The sequence below is a fragment of the Aedes aegypti genome, chromosome 3 (assembly GCF_002204515.2).
Source record: "Aedes aegypti strain LVP_AGWG chromosome 3, AaegL5.0 Primary Assembly, whole genome shotgun sequence".
Classification (NCBI taxonomy): Eukaryota; Metazoa; Arthropoda; class Insecta; order Diptera; family Culicidae; genus Aedes; species Aedes aegypti.
The window spans coordinates 24,275,509-24,292,508 of NC_035109.1; the positions used below are offsets into that span (position 1 = coordinate 24,275,509).

The 17,000-nt window shown below is 44.2% G+C and overlaps 1 protein-coding gene across 9 annotated transcripts in view; it reads right to left on the minus strand.

Annotated features, from left to right (window-relative positions):
* Positions 1–1,041: 1,041 nt before the first annotated feature.
* Positions 1,042–17,000, minus strand: part of LOC5576668 (non-canonical poly(A) RNA polymerase protein Trf4-1) — a 110,358-nt gene continuing 94,399 nt past the window's right edge. For all 9 annotated transcript variants that reach the window (XM_021852327.1, XM_021852325.1, XM_021852333.1 and 6 more), the window contains 5 exons: positions 15,622–15,800; positions 15,109–15,558; positions 14,909–15,046; positions 14,185–14,843; positions 1,042–2,947 (listed from right to left, as the gene is read on the minus strand). In XM_021852327.1, the coding sequence (XP_021708019.1) occupies positions 2,375–2,947; positions 14,185–14,843; positions 14,909–15,046; positions 15,109–15,558; positions 15,622–15,800 (1,999 nt within the window). In that variant the 3' untranslated portion in view covers positions 1,042–2,374. The remainder of the gene's footprint in view (positions 2,948–14,184; positions 14,844–14,908; positions 15,047–15,108; positions 15,559–15,621; positions 15,801–17,000) is intronic.

Consider the following 17,000-nt stretch of genomic DNA (forward strand, 5'->3'; position numbering starts at 1 on the left):
TGAAGTGACTCGCCGTGTAAACCAAACGGACAATTGTCACCTCACGCCACTCGTAGTATAAACCCAAATTGCTCCGGAGGTTCCTCTTTCAGAAGTTCCTTCAGCAATTCTTTGAGCAATCTTCTGTAAATTTTTTTGGTGATCTCCTACAAGGAACTTCGAAAGATTTCCTAGGCTCTTAAAGAAGTCGTTGGGGGTTTGTTTGATAAGTTTTTGAGATAATTATTGCAAAACTAATAAATCGAATTCGTAGATAACCTTGTAAAATATAAGACAAAATCCCAAATTACATTCATGAAGGAATGATCGGAGGGATAATAAGAATAATTGCTGGTGTGAAACCATTGAAGTAAGAAATTACTTGAGAATTGTGTGGCAGGAGTAATCCGTGAATTAAATGCTGGAGAAATACCTAGAGCAGTTTTTGAAGCTTATGAGAAATTTCTGGACCAATTTATTGAGAAATTCTTGCAAGCTCTCTCTCTGGAGCAATCCTTTTAGGGGTTGCTATGAAAACTGCCAAACGAATTTCTTCAACAACTCTGGAATAAATCTTTGTGAATTTTCATGGATGAATTCTATGTGGGAATCTTTGGAAGATATCTAAGGATGGGTAACAGGATCCTTAGAAAAAATCAAGAGTGATCTGGAGGAATTTTTAAAAATATTCCAGAAATCAATCGAATAATTTCTGAAGCATTTCCTCGAGGAATCTAAAAAGAAATTCCGGAAGAACCTGCAGAATAGTCACGTAGGAATCATTGAAGGTATCCCTGCAGCCTTTAGAATTTTGTGCAAGGATTCACTCTTGCAAAAAAGGAAACCCAAGTCTTTAGAAATCATTTTGATTAAAAAAGTTACTTCAGAGACCATCCATTTTTTTTCAAATCGAACAAGTCCCTGTCTCCATCGTATCGGGATTTATCAACTCAATGCCCTCATATAATCAACCCACATATAATTTAAATACTCACAGTGAATATTGCCAGGTCCTTCTCAATTGTAACCTTCCTCGCAGGAAGAAGAGCTGTAAAACGCCGATTTTGTGCTTCTGATCACCTAAAACCTTCTCTAAATCATTATTGCTTCACTTTTTTTTTCCGGACGTTCTCGTGCAAGACGAACGTCCTCCTTTCTGGAATTGCTTGACATTACTCAACTAATTTGCATCCTGTTGTTTCGTTACATTAGAATAATAGCTACAGTTTTACAGTGTTCATTAAAATAATCTTTTCAAACGCTTTACCCTATTACAACGACAGCGATCGGAACGAGGGTGCGGTCCTAGATGCCTGCTTGGTTATTTGGCCGTTACATACTTTTGGATTCTTAAGGTATAACCGGTTGGATGAAAGAGTACATCCCTTTAGTTTTTTTTTTTGCTTGTATCGTTACGCACACACATTGCCACTCAAATGGCATAAAACTTCAAGATTTCTGGATTTTTTTTGCTTAAAATCGACTCCTATCCGCGCGAAGGACAATTCCAACTGGGCCAGAATCTACGTCTCTACACGGAAGTCGCCTTTCTCAAAGGTGTGATTTTGTTGTTGTTTTTTTTTTTTGCTATAATTTCGAATGTTGCTTGCTCTTTTGGATTAGGTATGTGTCGGTCTGTTAGTTTGCTGTGGTTTTCTGTGATCTTTTTTGCTTACACTTATCTCGAATGAGTAATCCCTAAACGATAATCACGTTCTATCACGCGCGTTCATATGAGCTTAAATAGAGGCTTGCTTTCATAACTCCTACTATAGCTTAACTGGTATGTTTTTTTTTGTCTGACTAAGTTCTTGATTTTCTTTTTCTGGCTTGCATTCATTTCGTCCTTACTCTGACCAGGGGCAGTGGCTACACGCACGGAAATTATGGATATGAGTTTGCCAACAATATTTAGTAATAAGATCCCGGGTAGTAGTAATATTCGTAATCGATGAAAAAACGCGCGCGCTTTCGCTATACAAATGGCAGCTGTACACATATAAGAGACAAAATTATATGAATATAGGGGCGTAGGGTAATATTGATAAACGGAGATGATGATCACGATTCCATGAAGACGTTCAAGAGAGTCTTCGCAAGAGAACGAATACTTCCTGTAGTTAGTAACTTGCTCTCTACCTAATATAATATGTAACTATATGCAAAACGTTTACAACTATATATATAGTTGGATCACTATACTTCTTCGGTCAAACTTTCTCTTGCGGTTGAAATATTCACACTTGTACCTACTAGCGCACTTTTTAGTAGTATAATCCTAATGTGTCTCTCTAAAACAGAAAAGAAAACGATTACCGTGGCACAGCACTCGCTCGCCACATTTCTAGAAGCAATAGTGCACGTATCGCGCACAGTGCTGATGTCGGGTGTGATATCATCGGCTTTCCATGCCGCTTCCCGAGTTGCTGCCACCGCTTCCGGAACCACCCCCGCCGCCGATCGGACCACCCTTCTTGTCCGTCGGGGAGATGGTCTTCTTGCGCTTGGAGGAAGACGTCGTCGCATTCACATTCTGCGCCGACGACTTTTTGCTCAAGCTGTACAAGGGCTGACTTGGCTGCTGTTGCTGCTGCTGTTTCTGATCCTTGCTGCTGTTGTTGTTGCTCTGATGCAGACCATCATCCTTACCGGTCAGATTGATGATGTTGGAGTTGTTGCTGTTGTTATTGTTGTTGGGCTGGATCAAGTATTGCTCCAACATGTTGCTCATCTGCGATCGGCGTTGCTTGCTATTGTGCCGCACCAAACCGGACGACTGGTTGTTGTTGTTGTTGATGTTGCTGCTGTTCATGTTGCCACCCACCGTTCCGTGCCGACTTCCCACATTGCCGCCTCCCATCGTCGCCATCCGTTCCGAGCTACTCCGGGGGGTGTAGATGTTGAGGGGAGCGTTCTTGCCACCACCGATGATCTGATGCGGAGAGGACGCACTTCGTCGGTTGTTCACCTGTGGATACAAAATCAATACGATAATGCAATGGTTTTGATTACAGTAGGGTAAAAACACTATATTTCGACCCATGAAACTAGGAAAACTTCTAAAAACCCTGCAAAAAATTTTAAACTAATATTCAAATTTGGCAATCGAATAGAAAAACCTAATATTTGTTCATGAATAGCTTCTATCAGATGATATTTCATTGTATTTTTTGAATTTTCAGGGATAAATGGCTTTTTCTTTTTGTGCCATTTTTCGACCCATTGTTTTATTTTTCGACCCATGAATGTGCTAAATTTCGACCTGTACCAAATTGAAACAATATAATCGGTATATTGCTTGAGAAAAACACTATTTTACGAATTTTTTTTTTATCAAGTTTGTGCTTATCTGAAGAGAATAAATTTACTTTTTTTTCTTTTTTGAGAGCACTTGTATCATGTAAAGGCCTTTAAAGGCAATGTAGAAAGTTTCAAACATTAATGTATGCGCGAAAATTATCAATTTGTTATTGAATGTTCTTCGATTATTTTTCTTCTTAGAATTACATCCCAATGGGAACAGAGTATATTTCCCGTTTCAGAAACAAACTTTATGATAAGAGAAGAGGGTTCCACAGTTATTATCCAATGAAACGGTTGGTACAGTTGTCCCCGTTTCTTCTTCAACCGATTTGAAAATTTTCGTCTATCATGTTATTCATACGTGAATAACCTGATCGCCGCAAATTTTTGAATTATCTTTAAACCCAAGTCTGCACAGTGGGCCTGGCCATTATAAAATTTGCATCATATCACTGATATCCTGCAAATATTGATACTGACACGAAAATACCAGAAATAGTTTCGGTATTTCCAGGATGCTTTTCATTATTGGCTTTGCAAGCACTTAGAGTAGAATAGAATAGAGGGTTCCACAGTTATTATTGTTGAGCCCCCTGAGCGGCGACAACTTCATTGACAGAGAGATACTATGACACATTGACTGTGTAATGCGTTTGTTTACTTCCGCTTAATAAAACTAGATTCATTCTTTTGTTAGTTCACGTTCAGTATACACGTGTTTATTATTGCTTCCCTGATCCGAGTTCTTTTTCCATTGCGGCCACTCCGACAGGTTATGGCCCCAGTCGGTATCTTTACGGATCAATTCCGAGAAGTGTTCGGAATCAAGTTACGGTCGTTTTAGTTCGAGTCGCAAGTTATTTTCCGCGAAAGTCGCGAGTGAAAATCCGGCGGTTGTTTTTCGCAAAATGGAGTGGGCGAGAGTTATCAAGTTGAATAACTCAAATTACCCGGCGTGGTCTTTTTCCGTCACAGCTTTGCTCCGGCGAGAGCAGTTGTGGAAGTACGTCGATCCAGGGACAGCACCAACCCCGGTAACGGATGCATGGAAAGATGGCGATGAAAAGACGCTCGCCACCATTCAGCTGCTGGTGGACGAGAGTCAGTACAGCCTAATTCGCGACAAAACGACGGCAAAAGAGACGTGGGAAGCCCTCAAGCAGCACCACAACAAAACGTCTCTGGGGCAGAAAGTGACACTGCTTAAGCAAATTGATGGAATCTGAGGCGGACGGGGCTGGGAGAAATGATTAGGACACGGGTTCTAACAATAACGAATAATGTTTATTAGCAGGAAACGGTCTGTACACTTCGGTGTCTTGATGTGGAATGGGGTTGAAAAAATTGTGCGGGCGCTCACGCCAGTAAACCAACGGCTACTACGTTTACACCCCCTCTCGTTGGGACACTCCTAGCTTCTTCCGAAGTTCCTCAAATCGTCCAACGTCCAAGGCCTTTGTGAAGAAGTCAGCTAGTTGGTTTACGTTCGCAATCGGTTCGACTAGCAACTTCCCAGCAGCAACAAGATCTCGCAGAAAATGATGCTTGATGTCTATATGCTTCACTCTCTTGCTCTCCACGTTCTTGGCCATACCGATACATCCACGGTTGTCTTCGAATATGGTCACTGGTTCGATAGTCTTTTCACCTAAATCACCGAGGATTCCGGCCAGCCATACTGCTTCCGATGCTGCAGCACTCAATGCAACATACTCTGCTTCACTTGACGAAGTGGCCACCGTCGTCTGCTTCTTGCTTGACCATACAACCGTCCCCGAGTAACACACATGTTATATTTGTGTATTATCAACATATATATGACTAGTTTTGGTTATATATTAGTTGATAATACACAATTAAAACATATGTGTTGCTGGGGTCGATCCATACACTTGGAAAACAAATCCGCTAACTGACTTCCGGTCCTCTGTGTCGGTAGCCCAGTCTGCATCCGCGAATCCGATCAGGGGTAGCGCTCGGTCATCTCGGTAAAACGTAAGGCAATGGTCCATCGTTCCTTTTAGGTAACGCAGTACTCGTTTGAGTGCGGTACAGTGCTGCTGTCCGGGTTGGGATTGGAACCTCCCAAGGTACCCGACTGGAAAACAGATGTCCGACCGCGTGGACACCATCACGTACATGAGGCTCCCCAAAAGTTCACGGTACGGTTCGTCAAAGGCTTCGATTACTTTACGATCGAGCTGCAAACCCTTCCCCATCGGGGTCCTTGTAGGGTTGCACTGCGACATGCCGAACATCTGGAAGATTTTCTCCAGACTATTTTCTTGAGATAACGTCATCTTTCCGCTTGACCGATCGTACCGTATCTTCATGCCGAGGAAATGGTTTAGCTCCCCACAGTCAGTCATGGCGAACATCCGGGACAGTTCGCGCTTCAGCTCCAAGATCGTCGACAATTTCATGCCCGCAATGAGGAGATCATCAACATACAGTACGACGAACACGGCATCTTCCCCCTCTCGTCGGTACGGGTGGTGTATAGGCAATAATCGTGCTTGGAACGAACGAAGCCTAATTTCAGGAGCGCTTGGTTGAATTTCTCGTTCCAACATCTAGGGGATTGCTTCAGTCCGTATAACGATTTCATCAGACGGCATACCTTGCCTGGTCGCGCTGGCAAACCATCTGGAACCGCCATGTATATTTCTTCTTGAAGTTCTCCGTGAAGAAACGCCGTCTTTACATCCATTTGGTGGAAATGAAACCCTTTTTGAACACCAACAGCCAGCACGATCCGAATTGTCGCTAGCTTCGCAACAGGTGCATAGGTGTCGTTGTAGTCCAGGCCAGGTTTCTGTAGAAAACCCTTGACGACCAGTCTCGCTTTACGGCGCACGGGGTTGCCGTTCTCATCCTCCTTGTTACGGAATACCCACTTCGCCTGAAGGGGTTTCACACCGGCTGGGCATGGAACCAGTTTCCATACCTTGTTGGCTGCCATGGATTTAAGCTCTTCGTCCACTGCATCCAGCCACAGCTGTCGGTCATCTCGCGCTTTGATTTCATCAAACGATTCCGGGGGATCTGAGGATGGTGAAAGATTCCCAGCAGACAGACGTTGCTCTGAACCCAGTCAAAAAGTCAAAGAACTTACCTGGAAGCTTGCGCTCCCGTTCACTGCGCCTAGTGTTAGACTCTAAACAGTCATCACCTCTTGTTTATGAAGGGAGCGCCCCAGGATTTTCAAGCTGTTCTTCAGGAAGTTCCTCCAGGTCAACCGAATCTTCATCATCGCTTGGAAAAGAAACTATCGCTTCCGGTTCGACTTCCTGATCATCTTTCTCGGCTGGGTACACTGTCGGAATCATCAACGGAACCTTCAAATCTTCACTGTCTTCAACTGCATACGGCATTGATTTCTCGTCAAATTTGATGTCACGAGCTATGAAGATTTTTCTTGACGATCTGTCCCAAAGGCGGTAGCCATTAGGAGCATATCCGACCATCACCGCCTCTCGACTCTTGTTGTCCAGCTTCTTTCTAAGTTGGCCTGGCACCCATGCGAAAGCCTTGCATCCAAAAATTCGCAATTTCGAGAGATCCGGTTTAACACCGGTCCAATACTCCGCAGGTGTACGGTTGTCAGAGAGAGAGGTAGTAGGGCAACGATTCAAGATATACGTACCAGCAAGCACAGCCTCGCACCACATGTACTTCGGCATATTCGAATCAATCAGCATCGTCCTTACCTTCTCAACTAGCGTACGGTTGAATCTCTCAGCAACACCGTTTTGTTGTGGGGAATATGCAACGGTAGGCTGGATTTGTATCCCATTCCGCTTGTATAACGCCTTTTGTTCCTTCGAACCGTACTCTCGTCCTTGGTCAACGGTAAGCTTGCTGATTCGTTTTTCAAACTGGGCAGTCACCATCGCTTCAAACTCTTGAAAAAGACCAAATACTTCAGACTTCTTCTTCATTGTGTACACGCAAGCGAAATGGCTCCAATCGTCAATGAATGAGACAAAGTACTTCGACCCGTCCCAAGCCGGAGGATCGATCGGTCCACACACATCCGAGTGTATCCGCTCCAGCAGACGACTAGCTCTTTCTCGATGTCCGTCGAAGGGTTCCCTGCATTGCTTTCCAAGCACACAGGTGTCACAGAATCCAACAGCATTCACTTTAGGACCGAACCCTTCTGCCATGCTAAACCGGGCCAGCGCGTTCATCGTAGATTGGCTGGCGTGACCCAAACGACGATGCCAAAGGTTCCCAGTATCCGAAGCACACACATTTGCTGTGGCTCCCGTCACGTTCAAATCTAAATCAAGTTCGTACAAATTACCTCTTAGAAGTGCTACTCCAATTATTGCGTTCTTTTTCTTCATCACAGCTTGATGCTTTCCACCACGGGTTGTGAACATCACGTCAATGCCACCCTGGGACATCTTCTTCACGGACAACAGGTTACCTCTCAGCTCAGGTACGAAGATCACATTCTACAGTTCAAACCGCACGCCTTCTTTGGAAAATCCGAGGACTTCACCTTCATATTTACCAACAATCGAGACGCCATCTTTGGCCACATCGATCACGAACGGTTCCTTGAGCTTCCTCACCGACTGCATGCACTCCAAGCTATTCACTAGATAATCGCTACATCCAGAATCAACCACGAAAGTCGACTTCTTGTGGTCCATCTCCGTTGGTGTCTTGTTCACCATGAACGAAACAGCCTTACTTCCAACGGCCGCATTCACCTTACCTTCGGGCTTCTTGACACGACAATCTCGTTGCATATGTCCAGGCTTTCCGCACCGATGGCACTTACCAGCAAACGACTTCTTCGGCTTCTCGGGCTTCTTATTTCTTCCACCGACAAACGCTGCACTCCTATCTTCGCAAGAATCTTCCAACCGATCAGACCGCTTGGATTCCTCCGCTAACAGTCGTTGTTTCACGGCTTCCAACGTCAGGTCCTTCTCGTTTATATTCTCCAAAGCCGTAACCAGGGAGTCGTAGCTGTCGGGAAGGGTAAAAAACAGCTGTGATACCGTATCGTTCTCCTCCAGTTTAGCGCCGGCTGACTTGAGCTGCCGTACGATATCGTCGAACTGCTGCAAATGATGCCTCATCGATGCGCCCTCCTTCATCCGGAGTCTCGCCAGCTGCTTCCGTAGCAGGGTCTGGCTGGCCACCGACTTCTTGGCGTAGTTGTCCTCGAGAGCCTTCCACATATCACGCGCCGTCTCCTTTTCCCGTACGTTGCCGAGGCACTCATCCGAAAGAAATCGAACGATCAATGACTTCGCTTTTCGATCGGTCTGCAGGAACTTCGCTCTTCCAGGGTCCTCTTCAGCAGGAACGTCCTTCTTCAGCACCTCCGAAACTTCCACTGCTTCCAAGTAGAGTTGAGCTCGGAAACGCCAGTTCTCGAAGTTTGATCCAAGAGCATCCAACAGGGGAATTCCGGAGCCTTCCATCGTTGACGAGCCCATAACCTGATGGAATCTGAGGCGGACGGGGCTGGGAGAAATGACCAGGACACGGGTTCTAACAATAACGAATAATGTTTATTAGCAGGAAACGGTCTGTACACTTCGGTGTCTTGATGTGGAATGGGGTTGAAAAAATTGTGCGGGCGCTCACGCCAGTAAACCAACGGCTACTACGTTTACACAAATCACCAACCAAAACTACAAGGTAGGTGATAATATGGAAAGTTACCTCGCCGGAATTGAGAAGCAGTACGCTCGTCTCGAGAATTCAGGATTCGAAATGACCGAATGCCTGAAGGTTGCGTTAATCCTTCGTGGCCTCCCGGATGCGTTCAACCCCTTAACGACGGCGTTAGAGGCACGGGATGAAAACGAGCTCACACTTGAGATGGTTAAAGTGAAGCTCATCGACGAAGCGGATAAGCAGAAGAGCGAAACGGGAGACACGGCTCTGAGAGTTGGATCTAGCCATCAGCAGCAGAAATCAGTGGATGTTTCATGATACTTCTGCGGAAAGTTGGGGCACCGCAAACGGAACTGTGAAGCGTTCTTGGCGGCGAAGAATAGTGACGATAAAAATATGAAGAAGAAGTCAAAAGAAAAGGCGAAAACAGTGCGTGAAGACGACCAAGAGTCGTTTACGTTTATGGTGCGGTCGTGTGATTTTGGAGCTGGTGCGTGATTAATTGACTCTGGTGCGACGTCGCACGTAGCTAACGACAAAAATTTGTTCGTTCGGTTGGATAAAAGTGCGCGTCCGAGTATTTCGGCGGCGGATGGCAAAATGCTCCGCACGGAAGGCATCGGAGATTGTACCATACAGTGCGTGAACGAACGCGGTGAAAACGTTTCGCTAACGTTGACGGAAGTGATTTTTGCTCCGGAGCTCGAAAGTAATCTCGTGTCGATAGCAAAACTTTCGAACAAGGGTGTGCGCACTGAATTCGACGGTGAAAAGTGCAAACTGTTGCACGGACAGAAAGTCGTCGCGGTTGCTGACAAAATCAGTGGACTTTATCGTTTGAATTTGGCCGGTGAGCGGTCTTTGCTAGTGAGTGATAAACGGCATAGTGAAGAATGCCTGCATATGTGGCATCGTCGGCTAAGCCACAGAAGTCCGGAAGCACTCAAGGAAGCGGTGCGTAAAGGCTTGGTGTCTGGAATGTGTGTTAGCGAGTGCGGAATCAGGGTAACACGCGAATGCTGTATCAAGGCGAAGCTGGCTAGACCGTCGCACAGTCCTGCGTCCCTTGGACAAAAGTGAAAAAATCAACTATTTTATTTCACAAAATCGAGTATGCTACTTTGTTTGCATATATTTGATATGTGTTAAATGAGTAACAAAACATCGTGAACACAATTATTTATGAGACCAGACCAACCCAAGTTGTTGAACAGTTTGATTGAATGGCGTAGATTTTGTAAATTTGTGCGAATTACAATTTTTCTCTTGTTGCGATTTATGTTGTTCTATGATATTTTTTTAAGTGATTATCAAAATGGTAAGCATCAAGCTAAATAAGGTCTATACATAATACTGTAAATATTTGTGATTTTTTCATACAGGAATTTTGTAAGACCTAAAGCTCTCATATAATTTATTTTTCACATAGAACAAAATAACTAGCAAAACTTCAAACAGCTAAAACAAAAAATCACCTCAAAACACCTCTTTGATTTTTGCATCAATTGATCATTTTTGAATTTGAAATCATGCATTTTTGGAGGAAATTTTCAACTTTGAAAGGTCCTCAACTGGTGAGATTAGAACCTACGGCCCTGACCATGGTATTGCTGAATAGTTTAACCATTTTAGGTTTTTATTTGTTTGCAATAACCTGCGTTGCTCTGCTTTGAATTTGTGCGGTGAAAATTTACATTCTTGTCATTTGGGTTCATTCACATATTTCAAAACGCCGAAAATGGCATCTTTGACACCCACGCACTTCATTGCTAGATCAACTGCTTTTATTGTTTGATTAACATCGCTCACAGGTTGGAGAGAGCTTACATTTACATTTACAAGAGTTTACATTTTGATTGATATAGACATGTTTTAACAGTCACAAGGATTTGATGGAATATATGTTGCTCAGTTTGATTATATAATGTCTAGAAAATAAAAAAAAATGTGACGAAATATCATCAATTGCAATGTCAAGATTATTGCTTTGAATTATTCACTAAAGAATACCACGTAGTAAACTTGATATAGAAGATTTTTTACAAAGTGATTTTGTATTTTTATTTCATCCGTGATAATTTGGAAAATAAATTATTATCGTTTGGTGTTTACGCTACTCATGGGATCAATAAATTGCGAGTATTTTTTGCTAATATAAAATTTAGCCATCTCCAACAATTTTTAGAAGAGATCGCATCTTTATGAAAATAAATATACAAAATTGGCGCTTATGTCACTTATGCGGTTATGTTTATCACATAGGTCAATCATGTCAATTATAGCCCTAATGATTCCTGACAACATTTCTATAAACACCATTGAGCTAAAACGCCTATAACGGAAGTTATGATTTTTGTCCCGACGTCCCATACATTCGAAGCACTGTGTGGCGTATGACCGCCCGCGCTGCATTCTTCTCCTCCAGAATCTCGTCTAACCAATCGTTCCTTACCCGATGTATCGTTGATGACTGCTCAAGAGGGGTCTATTTTGTTCTTTCAGGTACGCGAGGTACCAATGGTGCTGCAGCAAGGGACCCGACAGAACGTGGAACGTTATAGACGGAAACGGCAACAGCAGACGGAGTGCGTGGAGATGGAACAGCTGTGCCGTGCCAGTCTCAAGAGACACGTAAGTTTTATCAGAAGCTCAACGCATACCATAACGGCTTGGTGCCGCGAGCCGAGATGTACAGGGATAAGGATGGGAGCATTTTGACGAACGAGCGTGAGGTGATCGAAAAGTGGAAGCAGCACTACGATGAACACATGAATGGCGCAGAGAACGAAGGCACAGAAGGTCAGGACAGCGAAGGCGATGGCTAGGTCAGTACAGCGGACAGTGGAAACCAACCAGCTCCCACGATGGGGGAAGTTAAGGATGCCATTCAACAGCTCAAGAACAACATACATAGGCCGCTGGCAAGGATGGTATCGGAGACGGACTCATCAAGATGGGCCCGTACAGGCTGGCCGCTTGTCTGCATCGGCTGATAATCAGAATGTGGGAAACGGAACAGCTACCGGAGGAGTTATATGCCCTATCTACAAGAAGGACAACAAATTGGAGTGTGAAAATGATCGTGCAATCACTATCCTAAACGCTGCCTACAAAGTGCTATCCCAGATTCTTTTCCGTCGTCTATCATCTATAGCAAACGAGTTCGTGGGAAGTTATCACGCAGGTTTCATCGACGGCCGTTCGTCAACGGACCAGATTTTTTCCGTGCGGCAAACCCTTCAGAAATGCCGTTAGTACCAGGTCCCTACGCACCATCTGTTTATCGATTTCAAAGCGGCATACAACAGTATTGACCGTGTAGAACTATGGAAGATCATGAACGAGAACAACTTTCCTGAGAAGCTCACAAGATTGATTAGAGCAACGATGGACGGTGCACAAAACTGCGTGAAGGTCTCCGGCGAAGACTCCAGTTCGTTCAAGTGTCGGCGGGGACTACGACTGTTGTTCAATATTGCGCTGTCATTGGTAGAGCTGGACTCAACAGTCGAGGCACAATTTTCACGAGATCCGGACAATTTGTCTGCATCGCGGACGACATGGATGTTATTGGGGGAAAATTTTAAACGGTGGCAGATGTGTTCACCCGCCTGAAACGCGAAGAAAAAAGAGTCGAGCTTAAACCTTTGATTTTAGCGATATAGTTTGTTCGGAGAAGTTTCTTGGTGTATTAAAGCGCATCTTTTGATGCAAAAAGTTTTGTGATCAATCCACCTAGCAGTGAGATAGAAAAACTGTTTTTTCAAAACATTTAGATAGACATATGGTGTCTTCCGCAAAGTTGTAGAATTGGCAATTTGAAACAACTTAGTCTAAGACACGATATTTCTATCTTTCATACTTTATGAGATATATGCCGTTGTATGTGAATGGCCCCCAAAAATCATATTTTTTTGTCATAACTTTTTTCCAAGATTTTTAAAAATTTTTGTGTTTTCTACAAAGTTGTTTGTCATGGTAAAACCCGTGTTTTTGCTGAACATATCATCACCCTATCTGTTGAAGTAACAAAGTTATTCACGAATTACTCTTTTTTCAAGGGGTAGTTTGGGCCTTTATAACTGGCTTCGGCGCAAAATGGCGCAGACAACTCTTACAAATCATGAAAGTACCATATCTCCCCTTTCGGCAGTTGACAAAAACTTTTGTCTATAAGCGTCTCTGCATGGGTTTCTACTATCAAACAAATAAGCCTTATTAAAACGAATTCGACTGATAATTCTTTTACTTTAAGAGATAGAGAAGTGCAATGTTCAGCAAAAACACGCGTTTTAAGATGTTTAACAACTTTGTAGAAGACATGAAAAATGTTAAAAATCTTGTAAAAGTGTTACGATTTTTTCAACATAAAGTACACAAATTAGTATGAAAAAACTCGTTTAAAATCATTTTTGTTCATAACTTGTCGGTGTGTGGCAGTGAAGAATGAATCACGAGCTTGCCCAACTCTACGTCGAACCCAGTATCCTGAAGACGGCTAAAGCTGAAAGGATACACTAGGCAGGGCAAGAGTGCCGAACAACAGCCCTGTAAAGATGGTGTTCGCCACGAATCCGGTCGGAACAAGAAGGCGTGGAGGACCTGGAGAGCGTGGGTCGCAGTCGAGGATGGAGAGACGCGGCCATGAATCGAGTGAATTGGCGAAATATTGTTGACGAGGTTTTATCAAGTTAATTGGTGTAAAGCAAAATAAATAAAATAATGCCGGTGCTTAGGCCCATTTCTGGGGGCGTGCAGGAGAACGCGGATGTGGGGAAGCGAAGGATGGACCTCGAGTTTACCCAACTCTACAGCGAACACAGTATACCACAAGCGTTGAAGGAGCTGGAAGGATACGATAAACAGGACATGTTTCAAGAATGCCGGACAACAACCTTTTAAAGATGTTCACTTCGGATCGTTTTGGAACGATAAGGCGTGGAGCGCACCGAACTAGGTGGGCGATTCATGTTAACAATAATTTGGTGAGCGTGGTCAAGAACCGGAGAATATAGAAATGCGGTCACGAATCGAGCAGTGTAGCGTAAAATTGTTGATTCTGAGTTGTTATCTGTTTATATGTTTAACTAAATCTATCAATAAATAAATCATGGGTTGATAGAATTTCTAAGCTTTCTATGAATCGACCACTATTTGATCGATTAGTAATCATTAGTTGAAGCGTAATTTCCAGACATTAAACTCAATTAGTCCCTGTCGAAATCGTTTGTCCCCCACAAAACCCTTGGTACTCACGTTATAATTAATCATCTGGTTCTCGTTGATCCCATCCAGTAACTGCTGCTGCTGCTGCTGCTGCTGCTGTTGCTGTTGTTGGGCCAACGCCAGATTGATCACATTGTTGTCGGTTTCGTGCCCGTGGGCTGGAAGCGAGGTTAGCACAACTACGGGACCACCACCGCCACCCCCCGTGGTCCCATTCGGATGGTGCATCCCGTGGTGGTCGTGCACCAACTCCGGAGATCGGTTTATACTCGTCGGGGAAATGTCCCTCGACACGGAATTCGAGTCCCCATCGCTGTCCATACTCTCCTCGGAGGTGTCCACGCTCGATAAGCTGTTTCTCCGCCGGTTGCTGCTGCTGTTGGTGTTGTAGATAATCTGCTGGTGTTGCTGCACTTGCTGTTGCTGCTGCTGGGGTTGTAGGTGTAGTGGAATATGCGGGTTTAGCGGGTCGTTCAGTATCGTGGGCACTATCGTTTGCGCCGCTTTCAGTCTTGATTCGAACGTTTCCTTGATCCATTTGCGGTACTCGATCACCTCATCAGTGACTCGTATTATCCGACCGAGGATACTCTGCCGGTTGCAGTCGTTGAGGAATTTGTTCAGCGGGGAGACGGCCTGCATTAGCACGATATACGCGTACTCGAAGGCCTGCTTTACTTGGAGGGCACCTGTGTGGAGGGAAAACAGGGATTAGAGATTATCACCGTCATTCGTGATGGGGAGACCAGCTTACCGTAAGACGATCGTCCGATGTCGTTTCCTGGCGTTAGTGGATCCTCGATGCACAATAAACTAGGCCTGTGACCATCGATCATCTCACGTTGCAGTTCTTCTTTGGGTATATATCGGCCGCCATTTTTAACACTAATACCTGTGGAAGTGGAATTGGCGTGGTTAGAATCGTCCTGTTATTGGAATGCTTAAAATACCCACCAGTCTTCATATAGTTGAACTTTCTACCGTACAGTTCGAGAAATTCTAACAGCAGCACGCCCAGATTGGTCGTCTGGTTTTGGTTGGCCCGCGGATGCAGCTGCAGGAAGCTGATACACATCAGTATCAACGAGTAGGACGAAATGCCCCCGGTGAACACCTCGTTCAGATCCCGCTGCAGCAGAAACTGCTTCAGCACCAGCACCAGCTTGGCCAGCACCGGGTACTTCCGCTTGAAGTCCTTGATCAGCTCAGCCGACTGCACCCCGGACTGCATGTTGAAGGAGATGTCCACCTTGACCTGCGTTTCCCGGTCGGTCAGCTTGACGATCGGGACGGACGCCTTGTCGAGGACGCGCACCGACATCGGTTCGGCAATGCCACGGTTGATCAGTTCGTTTTCGAGCGTTCGCAGCGGGAGCTTCTCCCACAGTCCGATTACGACCAGATCTACGGAATAAAAGGGATCCTATGAGATTGGACTTGAATCGAAAGACACCACACTCAACTTACCAATATCACTAGTTGGAAGGTACAGCCCGGTGCGGAACGATCCGAACATCTCCACCCGGGCCGCTGGCCAGAGATTCAACACGATTTGCTCTATCCGAGCGACCACCTGTACCCTTAGCGCATGCTCCGTCTGTGTCGGTACCATGTGGGCGTAGAATTGCTCTATCTCCTCGTGCAGTCTGGAATGGAGAAAGTGGAAAAAGAAACACGAGTTAAGCCACATGTTGAGCGAAGTTGCATAGCGGGGGTGATTCGGTTAAGGAATAAGCGAACAAATGATGCGACGAAATTTCGGCGATCTGCGATCGTGATCAGCGCAGCAGCACACGAATCGGCAATTGCTGCAATAAACACTTTCCTTTTTTGGGCATTCCCCAAAGACAGTTGAATGCTCCTTCGGTGAACACCGAAAGATGGGACATGCGGGGGGCCCGTTTCCAAAACGACGACCCTGACGTTTTTCTTTTGTTTTCGTATGTCTCATCATTGCCAAACAGATCGAAAAGCATCTGGGCGGTGGTTGGCTATACGCAGATATCGACACCTCCGATGGAGATGAATCATGCCGCCGCAAATAATGGAATTTTGAAGATTCTATTTTTGTTTCAAGCATAATGTAGCTTCAAATGGTGACGTTACTTTCTATGATCTCCGAACTGCCGGAGCAGAGGTTTTCAATTTTATGATTAAGTACAGACATCCTGTTGTTAATTTTTTTTTTATGAAACATTAACCGCACGTGCCCAAAAATATTAAAAACGGCACTTATGCGTTTGATACAGAAAAATTTGGAATGGTTTGTACATCGGAGTTGTGCCTGAAGTACACCAAAGACTTTCCGTTGAAAATAAAATGTATAGCATTTTATTTTCAACGGAAAGTCTTTGGTGTGGTTTTTTGACATTCTTGTTTTTTAGTTTTTATGCATAATTTTGATATAATTTAGTGTTCCAATATACAATATGAATGGTTTTGCAGTTTTGGACGTAGGTAGGAAAATGTTTCTAGAAATAGTTTCTGGCTACGCCACTGAATCATATAAATAAAACAACGAAAAAATATTTTGTTCTTTTACCGCAGGTTTTTATTTTTATTTTTGTGATTCGACTACCCGGAGGACTCGATTATCCGGAGTGAAAACAAAATCCATGCAGTACCGACGCCGGCTACCATTTAATTTCAATAGTGTTTGTATTCTTCGACAAATACGCGTATTTCAAGCTTAAATTTAATCAGTCGACCTTAACCCGTTAACGCCCAAGGTATCTCACAATTGGAATTCAGCTCCGTTTTTGTTACTCATAGTCGTATTCCCATAAATTAAACCTTATTTCACCAAAAAATTCAAGTTTATGGTGGGGATCCGAAAAAATTCTTGA